This window comes from Crocuta crocuta, unplaced genomic scaffold, assembly GCF_008692635.1.
Source record: "Crocuta crocuta isolate KB4526 unplaced genomic scaffold, BGI_CrCroc_1.0 scaffold127, whole genome shotgun sequence".
Classification (NCBI taxonomy): Eukaryota; Metazoa; Chordata; class Mammalia; order Carnivora; family Hyaenidae; genus Crocuta; species Crocuta crocuta.
In genome coordinates, this window is record NW_027532008.1 from 11,970,257 (window position 1) to 11,985,441 (window position 15,185).

At 48.1% G+C, this 15,185-nt stretch overlaps 1 protein-coding gene across 10 annotated transcripts in view; it reads right to left on the reverse strand.

The window, feature by feature from the left end:
• Positions 1-8,246, reverse strand: part of FHAD1 (forkhead associated phosphopeptide binding domain 1) — a 122,820-nt gene extending 114,574 nt beyond the window's left edge. For all 10 annotated transcript variants that reach the window (XR_013337999.1, XM_077775811.1, XM_077775810.1 and 7 more), the window contains exon 1: positions 8,154-8,246. Coding sequence is in view for 9 of the 10 variants with exons in the window: in XM_077775811.1 (XP_077631937.1) it covers positions 8,154-8,246 (93 nt within the window). In the remaining variant the exon portion in view is untranslated. The remainder of the gene's footprint in view (positions 1-8,153) is intronic.
• Between the last annotated feature and the right edge of the window lie 6,939 nt (positions 8,247-15,185).

Here is a 15,185-nt window from a genome sequence, read left to right on the forward strand (position 1 = left end):
CTGATGGGAAAAGCAGTATGGTGGCTCCTCAAAAAATTAAGAATAAAATTATCATATGCCCCCAGCAAGCTCACTTTTGGGGATACATCCAAAAGAATGGAAAGCACGGGCTTGAAGAGAGATTTGCCCACCCATGTTCCTGGCATTATTTACACCAGCCCAAAGGTGCAAACAACCCAAGCATCCACTGACAGAGGAGCAGATAAGCAAAACGTGCTGAAAACATACCACAGACTACACACCACGGACGACCCTTGAGGACGTTATGCTAAGGAGAGTAGGTGTCACAAATGGACAGATGCTGTCTGAGTCCACTTACGCCAGGCACCCACAGCAGTCAGATTCATAGAGACGGAAAGTAGAAGGGCGGCGGCCAGGGCTGGTGGAGGGGAGACAGGGGTGCTGTTTAATGGAGTGCAGGGTTCTGCAAGACGGGGAGCTCTGGGGGCGGCCGGTGGCCATGGCTGCACCTGGTAAATGTATCTCATGCCACTGAGCTGTACACTGAAGGATGGTCAAGATGGAAACGTTCTGGCACAAAAACAGACACATGGACCAGTGGAACAGAACAGAGAACTCAGAATTGGACCCACAAATATATGGCCAACTAATCTTTGACAAAGTGGGAAAGAGTATCCAATGGAAAAAAGACAGCCTCTTTAGCAGATGGTACTGGGAGACCTGGGCAGCAACGTGCAGAAGAATAAACTAGACCACTTTCTCACACCACACACACAAACAAACTCAAAATGGATGAAGGACCTGAATGTGAGACAGGAAACTATCAATACCCTAGAGGAGAAAGCAGGAAACAACCTCCTTGACCTCCACCGCAGCAACTTCTTACTTGACACATCCCCAAAAGCAAGGGAATCAAGAGCAAAAATAAACGATTGGGACCTCATCAAGATTAAAAGCTTCTGCACAGCAAAGGAAACAACCCACAAAACTAATAGGCAACCAACGGAATGGGAAAAGATAGTTGCAAATGACATATCAGATAAAGGGTTAATATCCAGAATCTATAAGGAACTCACCAAACTCCACACCCGAAAAACAAACAACCCAGTAAAGAAATGGGCAGAAGATATGAACAGACACTTCTCCAAAGAGGACATCCAGATGGCCAACAGACACATGAAACGATGCTCAGCATCCCTCCTCATCAGGGAAATACAAATCAAAACCACACTGAGATACCACCTCACACCAGTCAGAGTGGCTAAAATGAGCAAATCAGAGGACTCTAGATGCTGGCGAGGATGTGGAGAAACGGGCACCCTCCTACACTGTTGGTGGGAATGTAAACTGGTGCAGCCCCTCTGGGAAACAGTGTGGAGGTTCCTCAGGAAACTAACACTAGAGCTCCCCTAGGACCCAGCAATAGCACTGCTAGGAATTTACCCAAGGGATACAGGGGTGCTGATGCACAGGGGCACATGGACCCCAATGTTCACAGCAGCACTCTCAACAGTAGCCAAATCATGGAAAGAGCCTAAGTGTCCATCAACGGACGAATGGATCAGGAAGATGTGGTTTGCCCAGAACTGGCAGGAGCCAAAGGCACAAGAGTGGACTGGCTGTCGGGGTGCTGGTGTGAGTGTGAGAGCCGTCTTGCTGCGTGACCCTCAGATCCCCCGTGAGAAGGGGATGCAACACGCTAGACTGTTCCAATCAGGGAGGAGCCAGCGGGTAGGGCACTGTGCCCAGGGCGGACGGGCCAGGCTGGAGCAACATGTCACCTCTGTCATTTCTGTCCCATTCGGTCTCCTTCCTCCCCGCCCCCCCAGCCACAGCACTGCGCTGACGTGGGCTGTGCTCTCGCTCTGTGTTGGAGGGGATTCAGAGGCCTCCCCGGTGGGGCCGCGTGAGTTCTTGGGGAGGGGCCGGCGTGGGTCAGCTGTGCCCGCTGTCAAGCTCTTGCTTCTCTTGCCCTCAAACGAGGCTTCACTGAAATAGTGCACACCCCCCTCCATCCAAACAAGGGCCCCCACAACTTCAGAAGGGAGGAGCGCGGGGGGTCAGGAAGAGAGAGGGAGGTGCTCAAAGCATGAGCCTGGAACCATCCCTGTGGGCAGCGTATCCAATGTGAAGATTCCCGATGGGTCGGAATGTCTAAGGGCTCGTGTTTAACAAGCACTCGGACCCATATGGAAAGTTCTGCAGCTACGGGCTTGCAGTTGCTCTTCACTCTGGAAGAGCTGAGCCCCTTTCTCAGTGGGGTTTGAGTAACAGCCACCTCCAGCTCCAGAGATTACAGTTCACAAGCCACATCCAACCACACGAATTAAAATGCACAAGGTTATGTCTGAAGCGAGCAAGGCTGAGGCTTTTGGATGGTGTGGAATGCGAGAGGGGAGATTCTGAATCAAGCTCCTGATTGCTAGTCTGTGGGTGGCGGCCAGGATGGACATTTCAAAGTTTTCGAAATGCAGGTTGCCCCCTTGCTTAAAATCCCTCAGCTTCTTCTCATATTCTTCAGATAGGGTGGCCTGAAGAATGCCTACTCATTTCTCTTTTTTTTCAATTTTTAATTTTTTAAAATATTTTTATTTATTTCTAGGAGAGAGAGAGAGAGACAGCGTGAGCAGGGGAGGGTCAGAGAGAGAGGGAGATACAGACTCTGAAACAGGCTCCAGGCTCTGAGCTAGCTGTCAGCACAGAGCCCGACGTGGGGCTCGAACCCACGAACCCCGAGATTATGACCTAAGCGAAAGTCGGACGCTTAACCGACTACACCACCCAGGCGCCCCTAATGTTTATTTTTTCGAGACAGAGCATGAGCAGGGGAGGAGCAGAGAGAGACATACACATACACACACAGAACCCGAAGCAGGCTCCAGGCTCTGAGCTGTCAGCACAGAGCCCGATGAGATGCTCGAACCCACCAACCACGAGATCATGACCTGAGTCAAAGTTGGACACTTAACCAACTGAGCCACCCGGGTGCCCCTAGGCCTAATCATTTCTTAAGCTGTCTTCCTTCTCACTCTTACTTCTGGACACGCTGGCTTTCTCTCAGTCGCTTGGGCTCATAATATGCTCTTCTACCCCAGGGCCTTTGCACATGTCCCTCCCTTTCCCCCTTGTCTATTAAGCCTTCCTTATCCTCCATATTCCTTTTCTTTAGAGCCCCAATGTGACTAGAACAATACATGTCTCCGTGGAATCCTTTGACTTATGTGTCTGTCTCCTAGCAGCTTTCTGACTGCAGGGACCATGCCTGATTGGGCCATTGCTTTATCCCCAGGTTTGCCTCAGTGCTGAGGCTCCAGTAAATATTTGTGGAAGGAATGAGTGATAACAGCGGTAAAACCCAGCCCGGCCAACACAGGCTGGTCCTATGGCCATCAGGGAACCAGACTTTACAGGATACAGAAAAAGGTCTGCCGGGCGAAACCCTGCAAATATCAATATTGATTTTTCCCTGAGTCAGATGATTCCAAGGGACTTTTATTTTCTTCCTTATGCTTTGCTTTCTCCCAGTTTTTTTTTTAAACAATAAGCATGTAACTGCCTTCCATTATCAGAAAAAGCTAATGGTGGCCAAATAGAAGGACATCAACAACGGGAGCGGTCCATCAGCCTGGCCAGTGGGGCGTAAAATCTCGAGAAGGAGTACTGTCTGTTCTTTAGGATGCACTCAGGTAAGCAAAACAATCATTTTTATTTGCTAGCTGTGACCGCTGGGTAATTTTGAAGAAGTCTTTTTATTAATATGTATTTCTGAACTTTGTTTAGGAGAATGACCTACGGTAGCACAGATAACGTAAACTTTAAATTGACTGTTGAATTATTCCTCAGGGTGGCCCATAGCTAACAAAGGGCCATTCTTCTTTTTTTTTTTTTTAATTTTTTAATGTTTATTCATCTTTGAGAGAGGGAGGGAGGGAGGGAGGGAGAGGAGCAGAGACAGAGGGAGACACAGAATCCGAAGCAGGCTCCAGGCTCTGGGCTGTCAGCACAGAGCCCGACGTGGGGCTCGAACCCACAAACCGTGAGATCATAACCTGAGCTGAAGGCAGATGCTTAACCAACTGAGGCACCCAGGCTCCCCCAAGGGTGATTCTTCTAATCAGAAAGACCCCAGGAAGTCAGCAGAGAAGTGATTTTCACTTTGTCTTGTTTTATAAAACTAGGAAATGCTGTCACGTCTGCAGCTTCCAATTCTTCAAAATGGACCTGTGTCCCCACAACCCCTTTTAAAGCAAATCTCCTCTCCCAAATCCATTTTTGCTTTGGGAAGAGGATTTGTCCAAGAGAAGACAGAAGCGCCCATGAAAAGTCTGCTCACAAAATATTTGGCAACTCGTGTGTCATCTGTTCTCTGGGGAGCCAATATAAGCTTGTGCTTCTGGAAACACAGCTGATTGCTTCATAAATCAATGCGACTGTGGCTGGCGGCGGTGACTTACTTCTTAAACTAAGTCTGAGGAGCGGTAGGCAGTCAATTATTTGTATACAGTGAATGCAACTCAATGTCTGTGGAAAAATTGTACTCATTAGCTCCTTTTTCTGTATTGTTCTTCGTCTCCACCCTGTGCACCTTGGAGGATTCTCCTCAGCCTCCATTTTATGAGCCCATAATAACGATCCTGCTGTCATTTACTTAGAACCAAGTGCCAGGTTCTTTCTGTGCGTTTCTCACTTAATCCTCACAACAGCCCTGTGACGTAAGTGGCGTATGGATGGGGAAAATGAGCTCAGAGAGATCAAGTCATTTGCTTGAGGTCGCAGAACCAGCAAGTGACCTAATGAGATTCAAACCCAGGTCTGTCTATCCCCAAAGCCTGTGGTTTTAATTAAAAAAAAACAAAAAACAAAACAAAAAAAACTTTCTTCATTTTTGAGAGAGAAAGAGAGAGCATAAGTGGGGAATGGGCAGAGAGAGAGGGAGACACAGAATCCGAAGCAGGCTCCAGGCTCTGAGCTGTCAGCACAGAGCCCGACACGGGGGCTCGAACCCATGAACTGTGAGATCATGACATGAGCCGAAGTTGGATGCTCAACTGACTGAGCCACCCAGGCGTCCCCAAAGCCCACACTTTAAAAAATTACTATAGTTTTCTAGTACCACACTCAGTTTCAAAACAGATCTCTATTTCTACTTTGGTTTGATGGGAAATAAAACTACCCCAAACCTGTCCCTTGTTATGATAAAGAAGAATCTGCAATTCTTTTTCTTTCCCCCACTCTGTGTCCTTGCAGGGGACCACAGCATGGACGAGAACCTCAAGGCGAGGTCCACTGACTTAGTTTTAAATCTGAGAGTTTATGATAGACCCTCTTGGAAACTGGGAAAAAGCAAATATAAAGATTCATGTTGCCCTTACCACTGTTACTCAACAGAGTATTGGAAATTCTAGCCAGTGCAATAAAGCAGAAAAATGAAATTAGGGGGATTCAGATCTCCTTTTCTGAAAGGAGAAATAAAACTGTTTTTATTTGTAGATGGCATGATTGTTTATACATAAAATTCCAACAAGTCTATAAAAACTTTCTAGAAAGCTCAGTTACAGTTGCAAGATACCACAGAAGTATACAAAAATCAACTGTATTTCTTCTATATATTGTCAATGAACATGTGGACACCAAATTTATAATACCATTTTTTTAAGTTTATTTATTTTGAGAGAGAGAGAGTGGGGGAAGGGCAGAAGAGAAGAAGAAAGAGAGAATCACAAGCAGGCTCCACACTGTCAGCAGGGAGCCTGATATGGGGCTCGAACTCATGAACCATGAGATCATGACCTGAGCCGAAGTTGGACATTTAACCGACTGAGCCACCCAGGTGCCCCAACAATATGATATCACTTATAATAATTTAAAACAAGATGGATACTTAAGTGTATATCTAGCAAACATGCAGAGGGCTGGTATGCTAAAAATTACAGAATATTTATGGAAGAAATCGAAGACCCCCTGAAAAAAAGGAGAGACATACCATGTTCATGGATTGGAAGACAACATAGTAAAGACATCAATTCTCACACTGATATATAGGCTTAAATACAATTCCTATTAAAATTCCAGCAAGAGGAGCACCGGAGTGGCTCAGCTGGTTAAGTGTCCGACTCTTGGTATTGGCTCAGGTCACGATCTCACAGTTTTATGGGTTTGAGCCCTGCAGTGGTAGCATGGAGCCTGCTTGGGATTCTCTCTCTCTCCCTCTCTCTATGCCCTTCCCTCTCTCGTGCTGTCTCTGTCTCTCTCAAAATAAATAAATAAACTTAAAAAAAATAAAAAGAACGAAAATTCCAGCTAGATATTTTGTATATATATAGACAGGCTTATCCTAAAATTTGTGTGGAAAGGCAAAAGAGCTAAAATAGGTAAAAATACATTTTTTAAAGAAAAATAAAGTAGGAGGAACCATTCTACCTGATTCAAGACTTACATGACTACAGTAACCAAGACCATGCCACATTGGAAGAGGGACAGACACCTAGGTCAATGAAACATAGTAGGAAACTCAGAAACAGCTCCCACACAAGTAATGCTAAATGGCTTTTGACAAAGTTTCAAAAGTAGTTCAACGGACAAAGATAGTCTTTTCAAGAAATGGTGCTGGAGCCACTACAGTCCCACAGGCAACCAAAAGACCGAAATGTCACATTGTATGCAAAACCGAACTCAAAATCATTCATAGGTTTAAACATAAAAACTCTATAAAACTTTCAGAAAAAAGTGTCTGAGAAATCCTTGGGAATCAAGGACCCAGTGACATGTTCTTAGACATGATTCAAAAAGCATGAGTCATGACAAAAAAAAAACGATAAACAGAAGTCATCAAAATTTAAAACGTCTTCCTCGGGAAATATTCTGTTAGGAGAATGAAAAGACAAGCCACCAACAGGGAGAAATTATCTGCAAGCTCTGTATCTGACAAGGGACACGTATCTAAAATACTTAAAGAACTCTCAAAACTTAAGAGTTAAAAACTAAACGACATGACTAGAAAATGGGCAAAAGACATGAAGAGACATTGCCCCAACGAGGATGTGCACAGGGCCATACACACTTGCTAGAACAGCTAAACTAAAAACCAGGGTGTGCCCGTGTGGCTCAGGTGGTTAAGCATCTGACTCTTGGTATCGGCTCAAGTCATGATCTCACGATTCATGAGACTGAGTCCTGTGTCTGGCTCTGCACTGACAGCGCGGAGCCTACTTGGGATTCTCTTTCTCCCTCTCTCTGCCCTTCCCCCTCAAATAAATACATAAACTTTAAAAAAAATCCTGAAATTTATTTAAAAAATAAAGTAAAATAAAAAACAGTGATAACACCAGTTGCTGGTGAGGATGCAGAGAAACCGTGTCTCATACACTGCTGGTGGGAATGGAAAATGGCACAGCCACCCTGACAACAGTCTGGCACTTTCTTTGGAAACCATACACGTACCATATGATCCGGCAGTCACCCTCCTGAGCATTTATCCCAGAGAAATAAAAACTTATGTTCACACAAAAACCTGTGCACAAATGTTCACGAGCAGATTTATCTGTAACAGACCCTGAATTAGAAACAATCAAAATGCCCTTCAATATGTGAAGGGTTAAACAAATGGGATGTTACTCAACATCTATCCCAAGGAACATTACTCAACGCCTCTATCAGGGAATATTACTCAACAATAAAAAATAACAGGTGATCTCAAGGACATTATGCTCAGTGAAAAAAAAAACAACAATCTCGAAAGGTCATCACCTGTGGTAGAATTCATTTATACAACATTTTCAACATGTTACACACACCACAACGGTCTCTAAAAGCTCTGGGAAGAAAGGAGGCCGTCGCTCAAGCTGGGTACTTCAGGTGGCCCTCGCTGTCAGGCCCGGGGCAGGGGTCTGAGCACCTGCTCCATGCCCCCTTCTGAATGGTCCCATTTGGCTCTGGGGAGGGGGCGATGGCTGGGACATCCATGCACCATGGCCAGCAGAGGACAGAGGGCACATCACACCCATTGCTCATACCCATTTCTGCCACACATGCTGGGGAGACCAGTGTATGCAGCAGTCGGTTAATGGTGGCACAGGGAAGGACGCTGTGGCTGTAAGCCAGAGGGTGCGCTCTACAAGAGACTGGAATCCACAAGAGCAGTAAGGCTGCGCGGAGGGGGTGAGGGGCTGGGGGTGGGCGGGAACGGCTCTTACCTCTAAAACAAGGTCTGAGTCTTCATGTCGTCCAACAGTAGTGCTTTTATTCAGGACAAAAAAGCCTCCTGCGCTCTTTAGGTAGGCTTTCATACTCTCTGCTCTCCCTATGGAAGGTTTTCAGAAAAAACTCCGTTAGGAGAATACGGTCTTCTGATTACTCAACAACACCACATGGGGAATGGATGAAATGCACCGTACTGTTCGTACGAAGGTAGGTGCGGGCAGACGGCCTTCACAACAGTCACACTTCTGATTCTGCAGATTTTTAAGACTACCTTTTTAAGCAGTGACATTTAGCAAAGATGAGCCTGGTTCGGATAATGAAACAGGAGACTTTTTTTTTCATGACTTGAAGTGCAAACCACCAATAGCCAAAAAACAAACAAACAAACAAACAAACCCAACGACAAATGTGATTTCCACTGATAATCACTATACACCTCCCATTAAGCTTAGTACAAGGTGAGTTATCTGACACAGTAGGTACTTGTGTTCAGTATTCCTAACCCATTGCCTACTGGCTCTGTGACTTCGGGCGAGTTACTTCTCTATGCCTCAGTTTTCTCATCTGTAAAATGGGGCTAATAATACTTGTACCCGGACGGGTTCTGTGAGAATGGAATGCAATCATACATATGAAGCATTTAGAGTGGACATTTGTCCTATTATTATTATTATTGTTACAAATCTTGGATCTAAAGAATTCTAAGCTTATAAATTATAAGAACTATAAGAATTATAAAGAACTTATGAAACTGCTGAGTCAGTCACTGAGGGAATGGACTTTAAATGATACTTTGTCTGAATCACTGTAAGTCACTCCATTACTTTATGCATTTAGGGGAAGTCCGGTGACTCTGAAAGGCAAAGAAAGTATCAAGACTCTAACTTGGAGATGTGATCTGGACTCGGCACATATTTTCCTCCAATGTTTTATTATGAAGATGTCAAATATGCAGGCCAGCTGAAAGAATTGGATGGTGAACTCTTTTATGTCCACCACCTAGATACTATAATTGGTATTTTCCTGTATTTGCTCTATCACACCTCCATCCATCCACCCATTCATCTACCCGTTTTACAGTCTGATGCATCTCAAGGGAAGTTCTACACTTGTTTTGTAAAATATAAAAATTTCAGTGACTTCAGTAGGTTCCAAAATGTTGGTAATTCATATGGCGCTTGGGTTCTGATTTGAGACACGTCCAATTACACAGTGTGACATCCTCCATCTCAACGCCAAGCCGAAGAATGGAAGTCCCTCTCTTTTCTTTTCAACAGAAAGGTCACTGAAATGTGAAGCTGTTGGACTGCGGATGAAAACAAAGACCATCTCGTTGTGATCGTACAGAGTCTGGGGTCTGGTTCCGCTCTTCGTCCACATCTCCATCATCAACTACCAAATCCCTACTCAGGGCCAGGCACTGTGCTATCCTTTTACAGACACTGCTTCTTTTCCATCTCAGAACAATCCTGCGAGGTAGGTCCTGGTACGGTCCCACTTTACAGATGGGGAAACTGACCCTCAGAGAGGTTAGGGTCACACAGCAGCAGGTGTCAGGGAGGTAACTCTGAGCTTTTGCATGTAATTCTGCGCAATCTGCGGCTTAGCCTTCCACTACCCTCTTATTGCTGGCTGGGGCAGAGCGGGCGGGGGACCTGCCCTGCTGTTGACCCTTGACACCTGCAATAACAGAAAGTCCTCGACACCAGGATTCCATCCTCTGAAAGGAAGACAAGACCCCATGGGCATTGGGGGTGGGGGAGTAAGAGAATAAAAGTAAGCCAGATAGTTTATTTTCTATTTGTTAACCCTGAGAGCTACAGATGCCTCATGAATATTGATGACTTCATAGAATGAGAAAGACATTTTATTAAGTTCACTGTCATTCCAAAAGAACCATGCTCCGATGCCATCAAGTCACTTCAATTACTCACTTCAATTGCAGAGGACCATGTTATCAAGGAGCACATTCAAACCCAGTGCAAACCTGGGAGAAAAGTCTCTTCTGCAGGAAAACCACCGGAAATGTCACTAAACTGAATCCCAGAACTTGGACCATGTGCGTGTTTGAGCTTTGGCTCTCCCGCCAGAAGTTCCCAAGGCTGGAGCCTTCTCTCTGCTCAGCTGTCCCCCCTTGTGGCATCAGTTGGCCATCCTAGCTAAAGGCACCTCTTGGTCCCTAATAGCATATCCCACTGCTGCCTTTCCTTCCTTGTACTTAAGCACTCTCTGACATTTTCTTATTCTTTTCTTTAGCTGTGTTTGTTTCCCTTTCACTGAGATGGATGTTCCGGGAGAGCCAGAGCTGTGCTGTTTTTGTTAGGAGACAATTCTTCATGGGTATCTCGTGTTTGTACCCATCTTTGTCCCCATCTCTGGAATCAAGGCACTGACAAATGTTGCCCTATGACTTCTGCCAGCATCTATAAGCTGGCCAGGCTAACTTACGAGCTTGCTCACAAGGTGAAACCTCAGACCCCTTGCAGTTGCTGACAGTTTTGCTCATTACCCCATCTCCGGCACCTGGAGCATTTTCTGACACACAGTAGGTGCTCAGTAAACACTTGCTGAATGAATGAAAATACAAATGACACATCAAAGCAAATCTGGGCAGCCTGCTGGCTAGGAATCTCCCCATTCAGTGTCTGCTCTAGACATCATTCTTGGAAAACCTAAATTCCACCTGGAGCTTTTTGGGTTGGACAATATTTCTCCATTTTAATCTTGCCCTGAGCAGTCACTCCCCTGCCTGAAAACACAGTAGAAAGTGGTTTGAGATGTGTTAAACTCCATAAACTTGTTCTTAGTGCCATGAAGCACGGGGCATAGGAAAAGAGCAAAAAAACTTCAATTGCCTGCATCCCTCAGGACCCCTTCGGATGCCTCAGAATTAGGCTAAAGGAAAAATACTTCCTTTGAGGGCTACAGGTCTCAGGGTGCTGGGAGCTGCAGAAGTTCCTCAAGGAAGGGAAGGTCAGGGAACGGGGATCTCTGACCACTGGGTGGGTGCTGCCCCTAAATCAGGGGAACCAAAGGGCACCCCTCCTAATCCCAGCTGTACCGCACAGGGTGTCCTAGAGAGGCACATCTGGTGCCGAGGAAGGTTCTGGAAGCTCCTGCGCAGGCTACTTCGGGAGGCAGGGTGCGGTCTGCATTTTAGGTGTTGCGGCACCTGCTCTGGGGTGCTCCCCCGGACCCAAGTCTAGACCGGAAAAGAGTTCGAACTCGGGGTGGGGCCGGGGGCCGGGGCCTCCTCTCCAACCCCATGACCTCGCACGGCCTGCCTGTCTCCGCCCGCTGCCTCCTCCCGCGCCGCACTCACCTGGCNTCCCCAGGCCCGGTTCACAGGTGAGGAAACTGAGGCTCCGAGGTCACAGAAATGGGCCACGGTTTTCCAGCGAGGCAGGAGCTGACTCGAGAATCTTCCCTGCTGGGGAGCCTGGGTGGCTCAGTCGGTTAAGCGTCTGACTTCGGCTCAGGTCATGATCTCACAGTTCGTGGGTTCGAGCCCCGTGTGGGGCTCTGTGCTGACGGCTCAGAGCCTGTCGCCTGTCTCAGATTCTTTACCTTCCTCTCTCTGACCCTTCCCCCCTCACGTTGTCTCTCTCTCTCCTCTCAGAAATAAATAAAAAACATTAAAAAAAATGTATAGGGGCTCCTGGGTGGCTCAGTCGGTTAAGCATCCGACTTTGGCTCAGGTGATGATCTCGCGGTCCGTGGGTTCGAGCCCCGTGTGGGGCTCTGTGCTGACAGCTCAGAGCCTGGAGCCTGTTTCGGATTCTGGGTCTCCCTCTCTCTCTGCCCCTCCCCAGCTCGTGCTCTGTCTCTCTCTGTCTCAAAAATAAATAAACGCTAAAAATTTTTTTTTTAATTTTAAAAAATCTATTTAAAAAAAGAGAGAGAGAGAATCCTTCCTGCCTACTGTCCTTTGCTCGAGCTGGGTGCGTGAAGGCGGGGTGGGAGGGTGGTGGCGCTGGGGTTAGTACCTCTGAGTAACTCGTGTCCCACCCGGATCTCTCTGTTGCAGAGAAGAGAATAGACTGAACTGGGGGACCATCCTCCGGGCCTGATGGGGACTGGGGATGGCGACGGGGGAGGGATGGAGTGGAAGGAACAATTTTGAAAGAATAAGGCTTTTTCCCACGTGCTGGGAAAAGGATATTTCCAAACCGCCAACCCCACTTTATCTCTACAGACATCCCCTGGGTCGCCAGAGTGGACCCGCATCAGTCACCACTGTCCCTGAAGCTCGCACCGTGGGCACAGGGCTGGAGGGTGGGGTATCCGGAGGGAACACGCAAATCCCAAGATCTCCCGCCACCGCCGCCTCACCTGTTGCAAATCACCTGCTTCAGACCGACCCCTTCTGCGGGGGAGCAGACCCGTCCAGCCCACTGCCTGCATGGAGGATGCTTCCTTTCCCTGGCAGGAAATGGCCGGCAAGAGGCCTCAAGAAAAACTCAAAGCATTTAAAAAAGGTGAAATCTGGCCGACTCTACCCTAGGCTGTCAGAGCAAGATCTAAGAGAGAGATCATGGAAATGGATATGGTGAAGGTGCTCAAACATGCCGGGAGGCTTTTAGAAATGCAGATTCCTGCATTTTAGAAATGCACAAACCTGATCACAGATTCTGAGGAGGCCGAAGTGGGGCCCGGTCCAGGAACGTGTGTTTGTTACAAGCGGGGCAAAACCCTGACTTATGTAGTTGAACCGCAGAGACCTTCCCTAGAGCCTTTCCTCAGAAATCTCTAACAGGGCCTCACCCACCCCGGAAGGTTCTGCCTGGGTCAACTCCACACAACCAGAAAGACCGTAGGGATAAACTTTGAGGGGTGACCACAGAAACTAGGGCCTGATTAATAATAGCTTCATAGGTACAGGGAGGGTCAGGCTCAAGGCCCCACAGCGTTTCCACCTCAGGGCCTTTGCACTTACTGCTTCTGCTCCCTAGAACGTACTTCCACCAGGGATCTCCTTCACCTCCTTCAGATTTTACTCAAATACCACCCTACTTAAAATTCTTAAAAAAAAAAAAAATAGGCAAGAAAGAGCAACAAAAACAAAACAAAATAAAAACCTTGACACTCTATTTAACAGCCAGGGGCTGCTCTAGGCACCTGTACTTGGGCACAGCCTGGCCTCCTACCTTCCTGGGCTGCTGAGCTGATTGGTCCTTATCCTGGGACACTGGCTTCTCTACCACCTGCCCAGACGGTGGGCTCATGGGAGGCCCGAGCACCACCCCTACGGCATCCCCACCTCCATGCTCGCCTTGGGGCTGAGCCTCATCCTCAACACGAGTAGAGGGTGCAGACTTGCTCACCGCCAGGCAGGCCGTGAGCCAGAACAACCCACAGGGCCCGACGGGCTTTCGGAGGCCGTCTCTCCGTGAAGGACGCTGAACCGAGAGCGAAGCCGGCTTTCAGACCCGCTGGAGCAGAAACCGCTGGATCTGAATTCAGCTCCCGTCCGCACAGACTGCCACGGTCCCCTCAAAGGGAGCGCATTCCATTTTAATTTCAGAACAAACTAAAATACCCCCATAATCTAAGACTTTATGATTTCTTGGGCTCAGAGAGTTGTAAGTTGTAATTAAACAATAATGGGGGGTTAAAAATACTTCTCCTGAAGGAAGAAATAGAGGTTTCTAGATTATATGGGCTCCTTGGTGATGCCTGCAATCAATGAATTTTATTGAGCTTCCAAGGCCGTGTTGTATCGTGCGGGACATACTGAGTCCGAAGGGCGTGTGTTTAAATCTCAGCTCCATGGCTCCCATCTATCCCCATGCACTGGACTGAATAATGTTTTAAAAACCTTTTTTTTAAGGTTTTTATTTACTTTTGAGAGAGAGAAACAGTATGAGCAGAGGAGGGGCAGAGAGACAGAGACACAGAATCTGAGGCAGGCTGCAGGCTCTGAGCTGGCTGTCAGCACAGAGCCCGGTGCGGGGCTCGAACCCACAAACAACGAGATCTTGACCTGAGCCGAAGTCAGACGCTCAACTGACTGAGCCCCCCAGGCGTCCCCGGACTGAATACTGTTAACCGAGGGCTTTCTACGCGCTGGGTGCGGTCTCAGTCCTTCCTGTGGGCCACTGCATTTAATCCTCACGATTAAACACCTCGAACAGGGCTGCTGTAGAGAAGACCTAAAACCGACGTTGGCGATGAATTATTTCTAGTGAAGCAGTCCCGTTATAGCAGGAAAATATGACTCGGGGACATGGAGGAATGTGCCCAAGGCCGTACAGCTAACATACGTGCCAGGATTTGAGCTAGAGGAGAATGACAGAGCAGGTGCACCCCCCAGGGACTGCGGGTGAGCCACCCACCGGAGGACGCGCGTCCCCCCGCACCTCGGGACGGGCCAGCCTCCTCTCTGCCCTGAGGCCCCAGCTGGCAGTGCCCGAGGCAGGGAGGGAAACTGACCAAGAGAGGGCAGCTGGGGCAGGCCTGCCACCAAACTGGGCCCGGACACTGAGCCTCCTTCCGGGGGGCCCTCTGCCCCCCTAGAACGTCCTTCTGCGTCAGCCGCCTTCTCTGGGCTGTCCTTGACTCGGGAGGGCACACCAGCTGCATCCCTTTCCCAGAACTGCGTGTCACTCTTCCTGGTGCCCTCATATTTCAAATCGAAACAAGTGCCACCCCCTTTCCCCGCTCACCAGGAGGGTGGGAGGCTTGCCCAGCCTCTGCGGGGCAAGGGAGAGCCAGGGAAAGCTCAGGAACAGGCGCAAGGGAGAGTGGGAGGGAGAGAGAGACCAGGAGCAGCAGGAAGTAGCCAGGCAGCCGAGGACGATGACAGATGGGAGAGCAGATGGCCAGCTGGGGGGGGGGTCCACAGCCGCAGATAACCTGGCCCTGCAGGCTTTGGAAATATGGGGCTTTATTTTCGCGCATGCACACACACACGTGCACACACACACGTGCACACACACACACTTGGGAAAATAAATGCAAACCCCAGAAAGGACACCGGGTCACGGAGGGCTTCCCTGCGGCTGTCACTGTCCTCCTCCCCTGGC